At 41.3% G+C, this 13,501-nt stretch overlaps 1 protein-coding gene across 3 annotated transcripts in view; it reads left to right on the top strand.

Moving 5' to 3' along the window:
• Positions 1-12,583, top strand: part of RASL12 (RAS like family 12) — a 44,610-nt gene extending 32,027 nt beyond the window's left edge. For all 3 annotated transcript variants that reach the window (XM_044279397.1, XM_044279395.1, XM_044279396.1), the window contains one exon: positions 11,639-12,583. In XM_044279397.1, the coding sequence (XP_044135332.1) occupies positions 11,639-12,026 (388 nt within the window). In that variant the 3' untranslated portion in view covers positions 12,027-12,583. The remainder of the gene's footprint in view (positions 1-11,638) is intronic.
• Positions 12,584-13,501: the final 918 nt, after the last annotated feature.

The following is a 13,501-nucleotide window of genomic DNA, read 5'->3' as shown; positions in this document are numbered from 1 at the left end:
AGTCAAAGAATTAGATGATCTACTAGTTGAGAAAATAGCTAAAATGACATTGAAGGGGGAAGTTATCATTATGGGAGACTTTAATCTTCCTGATGTAAACTGGAAAACCAAAATAGCTAGTTCTGCCAGGAGTACAGATATTCTAAATTCCCTACTGGGATTATCTCTACAGCAAGTAGTTGAGGAGCCAACCCGGAAGGAGGCCATTTTAGATTTAGTATTCACAAATGGGAATTTGGTATCTGATATTACTGTAGGGGAAAGCTTGGGATCTAGTGATCACCAGTCAGTGTGGTTTACTATAAGTACCATGACTCACACCACACAAAAACTAAAGTTTTAGATTTTAGAAAAACTGACTTTTCTAAAATTAGATTAGTGGTATACGAGTCCCTATCAGATTGGAACAGTTTTAATGGAGTCCAGGAGAAATGGGACTACTTAAAAGTGGCACTATTGAAGGCAACTGAAAATTGCATTAGGCTTGTCAGTAAAAACAAAAAAAGGAAGAGACCACTGTGGTCCAAAAAGATAGCATTTAGTAATGGCAGGCAAATTTATAAGATTAGGCAGAGAGAGGCCAAACAAGTTATAAGAACTTCTAAAGCACAGGCAGAAGAGAAATTAGCCCAGTCAGTGAAAAAAGGCGATAAGACATTCTTCAGATACATAAATAAAACAACATACTAAAACAAGGAATTACCAAATTAAAAACAAAAGAAGGAAGGTATATGGAAGAAGATAAAAAACTAGCTGACTGCCTCAATAAATACTTCTGTTCAGTTTTTACAAAGGAAAATGAAGGAAAAGGACCTCAGTTAGGAAAGAAGACAAATAAATCTTTTGATGCATGTGTCTTTACAGAGGAAGAGGTTCTAAGTCAGCTGTCTAAAATTAATACAAATAAGTCACAGGGGCCTGATGGGTGTATTAAAAGAGCTCAGAGGCGAACTAGCAAAACCATTAACAGATTTATTTAACCAATCACTGGCAACAGGAGTCGTCCCAGAAGATTGGAAATTGCGAAATGTTGTGCCCTTTCACAAGAAAGGTAGTAGGGAGGAATCGGGCAACTATAGGCCAGTAAGCCTGACATCAATAGTGGGGAAATTAATGGAAACCATACTTAAGGAGAGGATTGTGAAACATCTAAAATCCCATGGATTGAAAGATGAAAAACAGCATGGATTTACTTCAGGGAGATCATGTCAAACTAATCTTATAGATTTTTTTGATTGGGTGACTAAAATAATAGATGGCGGAGGTTCAGTAGACATCGCTTATCTGGACTTTAGTAAGGCTTTTGATACTGTCCCACGTAGAAGGCTTATAAAATAAATTGCAGTCTTTGTGCGTGGACTTCCATATTTTTGAAGGGATTAGGCAGTGGCTGAGGGACAGACAACAGAGGGTTGTAGTCAATGGAGTATATTCAGACAATGGTCTTGTTACCAGTGGGGTACCTTAGGGATCTGTTCTGGGACCCATATTGTTTAATATCTTTATCAGCGAAATTGCAGAAGGCCTCAGTGGTAAGGTGTGTCTTTTTGCTGATGACACAAAGATTTGTAATAGGGTTGATGTTCCTGGAGGGATACACCAAATGGAAAAGGATTTAGGAAAACTAGAGGAATGGTAAAAAATCTGGCAACTAAAATTTTATGTTGATAAGTGCAAGATAATGCACCTGGGGCATAAAAACTCAAGAGCAGAATATAAAATCAGTGATACAGTCCTAACCTCAGTATCTGAGGAAAGGGATTTAGGGGTTATTATTTCAGAAGACTTAAAGGTAGGCAGACAATGTCATAAAGCAGCAGGAAATGCTAGCAGAATGCTTGGGTGTATAGGGAGAGGCATTACCAGTAGAAAGAGGGAGGTGCTCATGCCGCTCTACAGAGCACTAGTGAGACCTAATTTGGAGTATTGTGCGCAGTACTGGAGACCATATCTCCAGAAGGATATTGATACTTTGGAGAGAGTTCAGAGAAGAGCTACTAAACTAGTACATGGATTGCAGGATAAAACTTACCAGGAAAGATTAAAGGACCTTAACATGTATAGCTTGGAAGAAAGACGAGACAGAGGGGATATGATAGAAACTTTTAATTACATAAAGGGAATCAACAAGGTAAAAGAGGAGAGAATATATATATTTTTTTTAAAACTGCTACAAGAGGACATAGTTTTAAATTAGAGGGGCAAAGGTTTAAAAGTAATATCAGGAAGTATTACTTTACTGAGAGAGTAGTGGATGCATGGAATAGCCTTCCTGCAGAAGTGGTAGCTGCAAATACAGTGAAGGAGTTTAAGCATGCATGGGATAGGCATAAGGTCATCCTTCATATAAGATAGGGCCAAGGGCTATTCATAGTATTCAGTATATTGGGCAGACTAGATGGGCCAAATGGTTCTTATCCGCCGACAAATTCTATGTTTCTATGACTAATAAAAATAAAATATCCAAAGTTTATTAATACAGAATATCAAAAATAACTAGATGGTGTTGTTTCTGAAGAAACTAAGGCTCCACCCACTTTTTACATTTGAATTTCCATCATCCAGTAACCGAATGTACCAAGTTTGAAGACCCTGCCATCAAAAGTGTAAGAATGGCAGCAATTTAAATATTCACATTGAATAGCACTAGGTAATATTTGATTGGCTGTTTTAAGCTCCGCCCAGTTTTCCAAATTTTAAGCCCAGTCACCCAGTTATGGTCTGTGCCAAGATTGGGAACTCTGGCTTTAAAACTGTGAGAATGGCAGTATTTTAAAGTTTTACATTGAAGTCAATAGGTAGAAATCTGATCGGCTGTTTTAGGCTCCACCCACTTTTCCTAAATTTTGACCACAGTCACTCAGTAAGTAATTGTGCTGTTTGGGACACTTGCCATTTAAACTGTGATAATAGCAGCAGTTTATCTGCTTTTCATTAAGGGCAAAGGCTGAAATCTGAGTTTTATTTCCTATTGAAAATCAATTAGTGAAATTTGATTGGTTGTTAGTGGCTCCTCCCACTTTTTCTAAATTTGAAGTGGAAACACCCAATGACCACATTTGTGATACTTGAGGTCCATTACATCAATAATGTGAGAATGGTAGCATTTTTAGTTTTTCCCATTTAAATCAATCAAATAAATCTGATATGTTGTTTTTGGCCCCACCCACTTTTCAGAATTTTAATCCTAATCCTTTAGTGATCAACTGTGCCAAGTTTGAGGACCCTGCCATTAACAGTCTAAGAGCAGTGGCAGTTTAAAATTTTCCCATTTAAACAAATGGCTGAAATTTGATTGGCCGTTGTAGACTCCACCCACTTTATATAAATTTTAACCTGAGTCACCCAGTGACCCACAGTGCCAAGTTTGGGTATTCTGGCTTAAATACTATGACAATAACAGCAATTAAAATTTTCTCATTGAAGTCAATAGGGAAAATCTCATTGGTTGTTTGTGGCTCCGCCCACTTTTCAGAGTTTCCAAAATTTGACAGAAATTTTAAGGTTGACCCCATGACTAAGTGACCCAAGTTTGGTGAGTTTAACTTCAAAGCTGCATGAGTGGCAAAAGTTTGCAATTTTCCAATGAAAGTCTCTGACAAAAAGTGGGGTCTTCGGGGGGCCACCCAGGGGCCTGGAGGGTGGGGTCGATTAACAAAGCACAAGCAACCTATTTGGGTATGTGCTGAACAAGTGTGCAAAGTTTGGTAATTGTACTCCTAAAACTATGGGAGAAGTAGCGTATTGAAAATAGATACATTTTCATTGGCCATTGCTAGCTCCACCCACTTTAGGGTGTCCCCTCAAAATTTACCCTTTTATTCGGGTTGACACCAACAATATGTGGTCCGAGTTTGGGGAGTGTAGCTTCAAAACTGTGCGACTGGGAGCGATTTGAAAATTTTCCCTGTCAAAGTCAATGGCTAAAAAGGGGTCTTCGTTGGTCCGTCGCAGGGGCCCGGAGTGTGGGATCGCTTATTAAAGCCCAAGCAACTTACTTCACTATAGGTCGAAGAAGCAACCCCAAAACTGTCGGAGGAGTAGCGTATAGAAAAAGGGGGGGCGCAGAAGAATAATAAAACGGAGTAATAAGCTGAAACAATCGAAAAACAGTATGTTACAGAAGAACAGTATATTACAGAAGAACAGGATGTTACAGAAGAACAGTATGTTACAGAAGAACAGGATGTTACAGAAGAACAGGATGTTACAGAAGAACAGGATGTTACAGAAGAACAGTATGTTACAGAAGAACAGTATATTACAGAAGAACAGGATGTTACAGAAGAACAGTATGTTACAGAAGAACAGGATGTTACAGAAGAACAGGATGTTACAGAAGAACAGGATGTTACAGGCTTTATCAAGCCAACATACGTAATAATAAAAGTAATGGTGAAGACATTAGTTGGAAGTCATAACAAAAGAGAGACACCAACAGAGAAACCCCTGTGTATCAGAGACCAACCTAGTACCAACCTAGTAAGTCACCGGATGACATGCCTAGCATGGAGTTACATAACCATGAATAACATATAAATATATATATATAAGTGTCTATCCTCATGGCAGTATACTATCAACTGTGCAGGTCACATTATTAATAGAAAGGCATAAGTTCAAAGCCTAATAAAATGCCCAAAGCACAGATAAAGAAGCCCATACAGGAAAACAACAAAAGCAATGATGAAAGATGACTAATAGTAATTACCCATGGTAGGCTGGTAACCTGGTGCTACCGGCACAGAACGCTGCCTCGATGCGCATTTCGCCAACGCGCGTCGAGGCAGCGTTCTGAGGATAGACACTTTATATGTTATTCATGGTTATGTAACTCCATGCTAGGCATGTCATCCGGTGACTTACTAGATTGTTCTCTGATACACAGGGGTTTCTCTGTTCGTGTCTCTCTTTTGTTGGGACTTCCAACTAATGTCGTCACCATTACTTTTATTAATATTTTTGATATTCTGTATTAATAAACTTTGGATATATTATATTTATTAGTCGTACTTCATTTTTGGGCTATTGGTTCAGTTCAGTACTAGGCCCAGATGTAATTGTTTATATCATTTTCGCGAGGTATGGGTTGGTTTACTTAACGGAGACTGTAAACAAGTGCTGCTGCTCTTTAGCCACACCTCACCCTCCTCTCATGTCTCCTCATCATCCCCATTCCCACAGAGATTCACCTGTATTCAGGATCATGATTCCTGACAAGCAGAGCAGAGAGGAGGATGAGGCAGCTCTATGGCTCATTGTGGTGAAGTAACTTGTCCTCCTGTGTGATTAGGACAGGTTTTGTGTGTACTGATAAGACGACGGGCATTTTATTGTTCCCTAGACAAAACAAGCCATTCTAAGTAATAAAAGGTTTTTTTGAATATATTTATTATAAAATAATATTTAAGTATTTTCATTTTTTTTTTATTCCTGGAGAACCCCTTTAAAGAGCATCTGTCTTTAGGAGCAACCCTCCTTAAACCACATATACTGTTTGGTAGGATTTATCCTGATGATTAAAATGATACCTGTTAAGCAAAAATCGGTTGTGTTGGGAAAAAAGACTTTTATTCTTTATGCAAATAAGGCTTTCAGTGCACCGAGAGGTGCAGCCACTAGAAAACGTAGGAGGTCAGGTGCACTAAGGGGCTAGAGCCCACCCACTGGGGCTCTAAAGCCCTAATTTGCATAAATAATAGAAGCCTTATTTCCTCTGGAAAGACACCACCGATTTTCACAAAACAAGTATCATATTAAACAGCAGGATCTATCCTACCAGGCCTCATTTAACCAGGTTGATCCTGCTGATGGGTACTCTTCAAAGGTTTTAAACACACATTACTCAAATAATACTCTACAGTCGTGGCCAACAGTTTTGAGAATTACATAAATATTGGAAATTGGAAAAGTTGCTGCTTAAGTTTTTATAATAGCAATTTGCTCATACTCCAGAATGTTATGAAGAGTGATCAGATGAATTGCATAGTCCTTCTTTGCCATGAAAATTAACTTAATCCCCAAAAAAACTTTCCACTGCTGTCATTAAAGGACCTGCTGAGATCATTTCAGTAATCGTCTTGTTAACTCAGGTGAGAATGTTGACGAGCACAAGGCTGGAGATAATTATGTCAGGCTGATTGGGTTAAAATGGCAGACTTGACCTGTTAAAAGGAGGGTGATGCTTGAAATCATTGTTCTTCCATTGTTAACCATGGTGACCTGCAAAGAAACGCGCATAAAAATGACCTGCATAAAAATGGCTTCACAGGCAAGGATATTGTGGCTACTAAGATTGCACCTCAATCAACAATTTATAGGATCATCAAGAACTTCAAGGAAAGAGGTTCAATTCTTGTTAAGAAGGCTTCAGGGCGTCCAAGAAAGTCCAGCAAGCGCCAGGATCAGTCTCCTAAAGAGGATTCAGCTGCGGGATCGGAGTGCCACCAGTGCAGAGCTTGCTCAGGAATGGCAGCAGGCAGGTGTGAGCGCATCTGCATGCACAGTGAGGTGAAGACTTTTGGAAGATGGCCCGGTGTCAAGAAGGGCAGCAAAGAGGCCACTTCTCTCCAAAAAAAACCAGGGACAGATTGATCTTCTGCAGAAAATATGGTGAATGGACTGCTGAGGACTGGGGCAAAGTCATATTCTCCGATGAAGCCTCTTTCCGATTGTTTGGGGCATCAGGAAAAAGGCTTGTCCGGAGAAGAAAAGGTGAGCGCTACCATCAGTCCTGTGTCATGCCAACAGTAAAGCATCCTGAGACCATTCATGTGTGGGGTTGCTTCTCATCCAGGGGAGTGGGCTCACTCACAATTTTGCCCCAAAACACAGCCATGAATAAAGAATGTAACCAAAACACCCTCCAACAGCAACATTTTCCAACAATCCAACAACAGTTTGGTGAAGAACAATGCATTTTCCAGCACGATGGAGCACCGTGCCATAAGGCAAAAGTGACAACTAAGTGGCTCGGGGACCAAAACGTTGACATTTTGGGTCCATGGCCTGGAAACTCCCCAGATCTTAATCCCATTGAGAACTTGTGGTCAATCCTCAAGAGGTGGGTGGACAAACAAAAACCCACTCATTTTGACAAACTCCAAGAAGTGATTATGAAAGAATGGGTTGCTATCAGTCAGGAATTGGCCCAGAAGTTGATTGAGAGCATGCCCAGTCGAATTGCAGAGGTCCTGAAAAAGAAGGGCCAACACTGCAAATACTGACTCTTTGCATAAATGTCATGTAATTGTCGATAAAAGCCTTTGAAACGTATGAAGTGCGTGTAATTATATTTCACTACATCACAGAAACAACTGAAATAAAGATCTAAAAGCAGTTTAGCAGCAAACTTTGTGAAAACTAATATTTGTGTCATTCTCAAAACTTTTGGCCAGGACTGTAGGTAGTAGGTACCAGCACAGATGGTAAAATAACTGAAAATAAAGCTTTAATTTCTTAGCCTTTTGAGAACGTTTAGGGATTAAAAAATGCCCTTTTGCTGAGTTTTACTTCTAAGTGAAATACAAAGATGAATTCACTGGTTTTAAACATTGTTCATTATAAAGTTTCCTTTAAAAAAACAACAACAACAACATAACATTTAGGATTAGTGGTGTACTTTCCATGGATGCAGACCACCTGACTGTTGTGGTCCCAGGGCAAGAGGAGGAAGCACTGCATTTTCTAGAAGCCTCCAGTAGAGGGAGTGTAGAGCAGAGAGATGTTTACAGCATGCATAATGGTAATTGTTTACATTTCTATGCACTGAGCTACCCCTAGTAGTGGCGGCAGGCAGATATATATATATATATATATATATATATATATTTTTTTTTTTAGAAATTCTTTTATTTAACTTTTTGCAAAATAAAAAAAAATATAATTCCAAACAATGGCAGCTAAACATAAGTCAGAAAAAGTGGGTGAGGTGGAGGGCAACATTTTTTTTACTACAGTTTATTTTTATTAAAAATTTCTTTGACTTTGACAAAAAAGTGTAAATTTGTTAGAAATCTGGGGATTTGCACTTTATATTCTGCTTTGCCAAGGAGTGTCAGAAACATGTTGGTCGTGGGAAACTGGGTGGTGGGAGGCCCAGTACTAAGTTTTGTTAAGGACCCTATGAGATTTTTATATGACTCTGTATCTACAAGCCTTTTATTTTACCATGCAGGACTCATTTAGAAGTTTTTTCATCCCTTCAAAACTTCTGTAAGCTACATGATTTCAAATAGTGGCTACCTAGACAGAAACTAGAGTGGTTGGTTGCTAGACAAGCTGAACTACAAGCTAAACTAATAGTAATGACTAGTAGTGGTAGCAGTAGTAATTATACTGTATCTATGCAGTTACCACAGTGGAGTTATGCTTTACTGCATATAATTGTACTGCACTGAACACTGTATATATCAATAACCAACAAACCAACATGCCTGCTGACATTTTCCGACATCTTCCCCTGCATTGCTGTAAGTTGCTTGTCTGATCTTCTGCTGCTTGGTTCTTATTACCTGATTGTATGATGTTTTTTCTCTATCTTCTGCTTCTTCCTGTCCATGTACAGTAGGTCCTTTGCTATTCTACTCTCTCCATTGAGAATCATTGCTTATATTCAACAAGTGCAGGTATCAAAATGTGTTTTACACCTTCTTTCACTACTGTTTTAGAAAGATTTAAAGTGTAACTGTCATTTTTTTAATTTTATTTGCTAGTTTATTAGAGCTAGGCACGTATACCTGAGTTAGTCTGTCAATAATTGTCAAAAGATCTGTAATCACCTAATAAGAGTTTTCATTAATGTTGCCTGTCTCTTTCCACTAGTCCCTTAAAAGACTGTTGCTATGGCTTTTATGTTCTCCCTTTAGTGTAAAGAGAAGACAAAGGGGCGGTCCTCCACACCGCATGCCTGCATTAGGCTTCAGAGTGAGGAGGCGTGTCTCTCGGTACTCCAATCTGATTGGTTGTCAGGAAGCTACTGGCTAAAGCAAGCATGTATGGGAAGTGAGGGAAGGCAGATTTGGCCTCAGAACTGACAAAGGAGTCATCTTGAGAAGATCCTCATATTGTAGGGTTTAAAAACGCCATAAGTGAGGGAAAAGCTCAAGGAAACAGGGGTATGTGAAGAAACTAAAGACTGCTTTATGCAAAATTCTGCACCAGCAATAGAATTGATTTATTTAAATGAAAACATGACAGTTACACTTTAACTTTTCCAAAGATGACCCATGTTCATTGATTCTTGTCGGTAAATTTGCATTGCATGTTTTAGCCTGGTAACATGGCCCCACTACTGTGACCTTTCCTTCATAGTTGGTCAGTTGTTCATTGAAGGGCTCTGGGTGTAGGACTGGGTAGAGTTACATTATCCATTAACCCATTAAGGATTAGCACAAGAAAATACTTTTTTCCAGCTCACCCACACATAGAAGCAGCTCAATCATAGTAGATCCTAGAGCTGTGCATGAGGAGAGGGAGTACCACACCTTTAAACACCATCTGGAAGTCCACAACCATGAACCGGACACTCTTGGTAATTGGAAACACTTTCATAAATTAAAATCAAGTAAAGTTCATCCCAGGTTATTGACACGTTTTAAGCCTCATGGAAGAGCTCTTAATCATAACATCATAACCTGTCCACCGTGCACCACGAATCGTTACTCAATTCTCCTTCCTCCAGAGACTGTACTGCCAGCGACCCTCCCCCAAGCTCCTGGGGGGGGGGGATTCCTGAAGACGTGCCCGGGGTATGACCACCACAAGATGGCCGCCGTCCACATGCATCCCTGTCTCCTATCTCCTATACCCAACCTTCTAACCTCACGCTCCTGCTCCACAGCCATGAGCTGCATCCCTGCTGAACTCGGTGTCCCACACATGAAGCCACACGGTGGGCGGGGCATCGACCGCTCCCACAGCCGGCACACAGCCAGACAGATGCCGGCCCCCTACTATAGGCCGCGACGCAGACCCGGCATTCCCAGCTGTAAGTCTCCCATCCTGCGCCTGCAGAGAAAGCCGCCGGCCTTCCGATACAGGGTGAGGTGCCACCCGCTCACTCTCCGCCGCCTCACCTGCAGGAAGGCCCCCACTGCCAGTCAGCAGGGCTGCGTCAGAAGACGAACCCCCATCCCGACCTCCTCCAACTGCTGCCACTGGTAAGTCACTGATGGCTCTCTCCTTGCGCCGAATATCCCGCGAGGAGAACGCCACTCCCCTGCGTGACTCCCCCCCGACTAGTATGGGAAACAGGATGGGAACTAGCCCTACCTTCTCCCACCGGTTTGCAATGCGGTGCTGGATTCCTCCCGCTGCGACAGAATGCCAAAGGAGCAACAGACACAGCCGACCGCAGCGGAGGGTTCCTGGTGGGGCTCCTCAAGCAGTCACTGAACCCGGGGGGTGGCCTCCGGGCTCAAACGTTCAGGAGGCACTGACCACCTTGCCTTCATCTTTCCTATGGGGGTTAATAGGGGCACTGCAGGTCCGCCTAGCACTATCTGAATATTCCTTTGCAACCACTCTGTACCATGCTGCTCAGCCCTAACCGCCACCATTATCTCGTCCAAAGAAGCCTTATTCCACTCACACAACTCTCACAGTTAGCTCTCAGCCCCTGACAAAACACCCCCCTCACCAGTTTATATACAGCCCGCCAAACCCTGACTGAACACCACCCCCTTTACTGCCAATCAGCTTCCTCACTACATTTAAAACCATCAACCCTTCCTAGCCTTCTGTCTTCCCCCAAAGTCAAGCCGCACTACGCTACGGCTACACCCCGCTCCATTGCTCTTCTTCTTACTAGTGGAATACTACTTTTTTTTGTTTGTTCTTTTTTTGATCTCCAGTTATGCCTCTTAGGCTTCAGCACATGGCAGACACGGATGCTATTGTTAGACCCCAGCTGCTATAACAGGCCATTGGCATCTCACTATTGTGAAGGAAGAGGTGGCAGCGGGAGCCCGCTCCCTGTGTCTCTCCACATAGATGCTGCAATCAGCACAGACCGCCTCATATAGGGGTTTAATGACCAGGACTGCTGTTGTCCTGGGAATAGATCAGTAGTATCTTGACACTGCACAAATGCTAAATTTAATTTATACTTCCAAGATAGTGTCATGTCATCCTTAAAGGGGATGTACAACATCAGGAACACATAGCTTTCTTTCACAAACACCACCACACCCGTCCCATCAGTTTTGTCCGGTATTGAAGCTAAGCTTTATTAAAGTGAATGAGGTTGAGCTGTGATATCACACAGCAACATGTGGACTGGTGTAGAACTATATTATTTTTTTTTTTGCACAACTCCAAATACCAATGTCAAAAAAAGAAAAATTGTCAATGGATCTCAGAGCTCTTTAATTGTAAGAGTAAGGAGTTTTGATGGTGGGAGGAAGGAAATATGTTTCCCTATATTTATAATGATTCATATAATATCCACAGTCTGTCAGGTACCTGGATTTCAAACAAAAATAACATTAAAATATCCCTAGAATGAAGAACATAAGAGAAGTGGTGGATTATATGTGTTGGCAGATAGGGAAAGGTGAATTTACTGGTCACATTCTTTAATGTAATACTCACTGTCATATTATAGATAACTAAGAGGTATTTCTGTGTCCTTTCTCAGACAGGTCAGTATAGCAGATGGTTCTGCTCTGGCGTCCCGTCATGGCTGCCTCTTTCGTGAGGTGTCTGCTTGTTTGGATTTCCGGTTGGTGCAGCAGGTGTTTTATGATGCCATACAGGAGGTGAGGAGGGAAGCAGAAAGATGCGCATCTTTAAGACCACCACTATACATCACTGAGGAGAGGGCACTGCTTGGGTTGCCTCCCATATCCTCTTCTTCTCCCTCCAGTCGCCATGGAATGCCTACACTCAGCACTTTGTCCCCTCTGGGCTACAAGGAGATTCCCTCTGTGGCTCAAGCCAAACTTGTCACCGTGAAGTCGTCTAGAGCAATGAGCAAACGCAAGGCACCCACGCTGACCCTCCTTAAGGGTTTCAAGATATTTTAATGCAAAAAAGATCAAATATAAGAATCGATCAAAATACGTACTTGTCCTCTATTTATAATATGGATTATAGACTACTTTGGATGATGATAAGATGGCCTATTGGCCCAAACAATTAGTCTTTTAAGTTAAAATTTAGACAATGCAGTCAAGAGCAAAAATATGGTGTCAAGCCTAAAATTGTTTTTCTCCAAAATTTATTTGGTAAAAATCTGACTAATTACAGAGACAGTGATGGGAAATAGCCTGGCTTTCCTGTGGTCTTCACCTCTTCTCAGCTGTCACAGTGCCAGTCTAGGCTTGAGTCTTCATTTATGACAGACTGGTTGTCTGTCTAAACCGGTTAACGTGTCACTTTCAACCAGTACTCTCCAAGTCTTCAGCTCAAGGCCACGGTAACGCTGAGAGGAGGGCAGTGAAGAGAGAAGCTTGGGGTACTAGACTACTTTCACACTCGTGTTTGGTGCAGATCCGTCATGGATCTGCACAGACGGATCCGTTCAGATAATACAAACGTCTGCATCCGTTCAGAATGGATCCGTTTGTATTATCTGTAACATAGCCAAGATGGATCCATCTTGAACACCATTGAAAGTCAGTGGAGGACGGATCCGTTTTCTATTGTGCCAGATTGTGTCATAGAAAACAGATCCGTCCCCATTGACTTACATTGTGTGTCAGAACGGATCCACTTGGCTCAGTTTCGTCAGACAGGACACCAAAACACTGCAAGCAGAATTTTGGTGTCCGCCTCCAAAGCGGAATGGAGACGGAACGGAGGCAAACTGATGCATTCTGAGCAGATTCTTTTCCATTCAGAATGCATTAGGGAAAAACTGATCCGTTTTGGACCGCTTGTGAGAGCCCTGAACGGATCTCACAAACGGAATGCCAAAACGCCAATGTGAAAGTAGAAAATACTCTTACTCCATTGCTGTGTTCACATCTGCATTGTGTATTTTCAGGAGTTCCAACATTTTTGACAGCAGAAACAACAAAGTCTGCTGTAAAAAAAATTGCTGGAAACCAGACAGAAACCTGATGGGCCCAAATATAAGTCAATGGCATCAGTCAAGATTTATTGGGATCTGTTTGCTAATGGATCTTTCATAGATGTCTTTGCTTTTTCATGAATAAAAGCCATGACTCTAGTGTGAACAGAGAGTATCTCTTACTGCTACATAAAACCAATTTTAGAAAAATGAAATTTAGTTGGAAGATCTTCATTTGATACACCAGCTTTACACTGCAGCTTTATACTCCAGGGACAGTTTCTTTTATTTATCGGCAGAAATTTAGATGTTTACTTGAAACACGGAAGGATGAGAAGGAAGGTCATCCTGAAGCATGAATGCTATGTGCTCATATGTGTTATATATTCCCAGATCTGGGAAGAACATAGTGTAAACCCAATGGAATTATATGTCAAAGCCTTTGTAAGTCTACACCGAATACTCAAGTCCAGATGTTCAGATGAC

This window comes from Bufo gargarizans, chromosome 2 (genome assembly GCF_014858855.1).
Source record: "Bufo gargarizans isolate SCDJY-AF-19 chromosome 2, ASM1485885v1, whole genome shotgun sequence".
Classification (NCBI taxonomy): Eukaryota; Metazoa; Chordata; class Amphibia; order Anura; family Bufonidae; genus Bufo; species Bufo gargarizans.
Note: the sequence above shows the minus strand (reverse complement) of the source record. Positions and strands in the feature narration are given on the sequence as shown.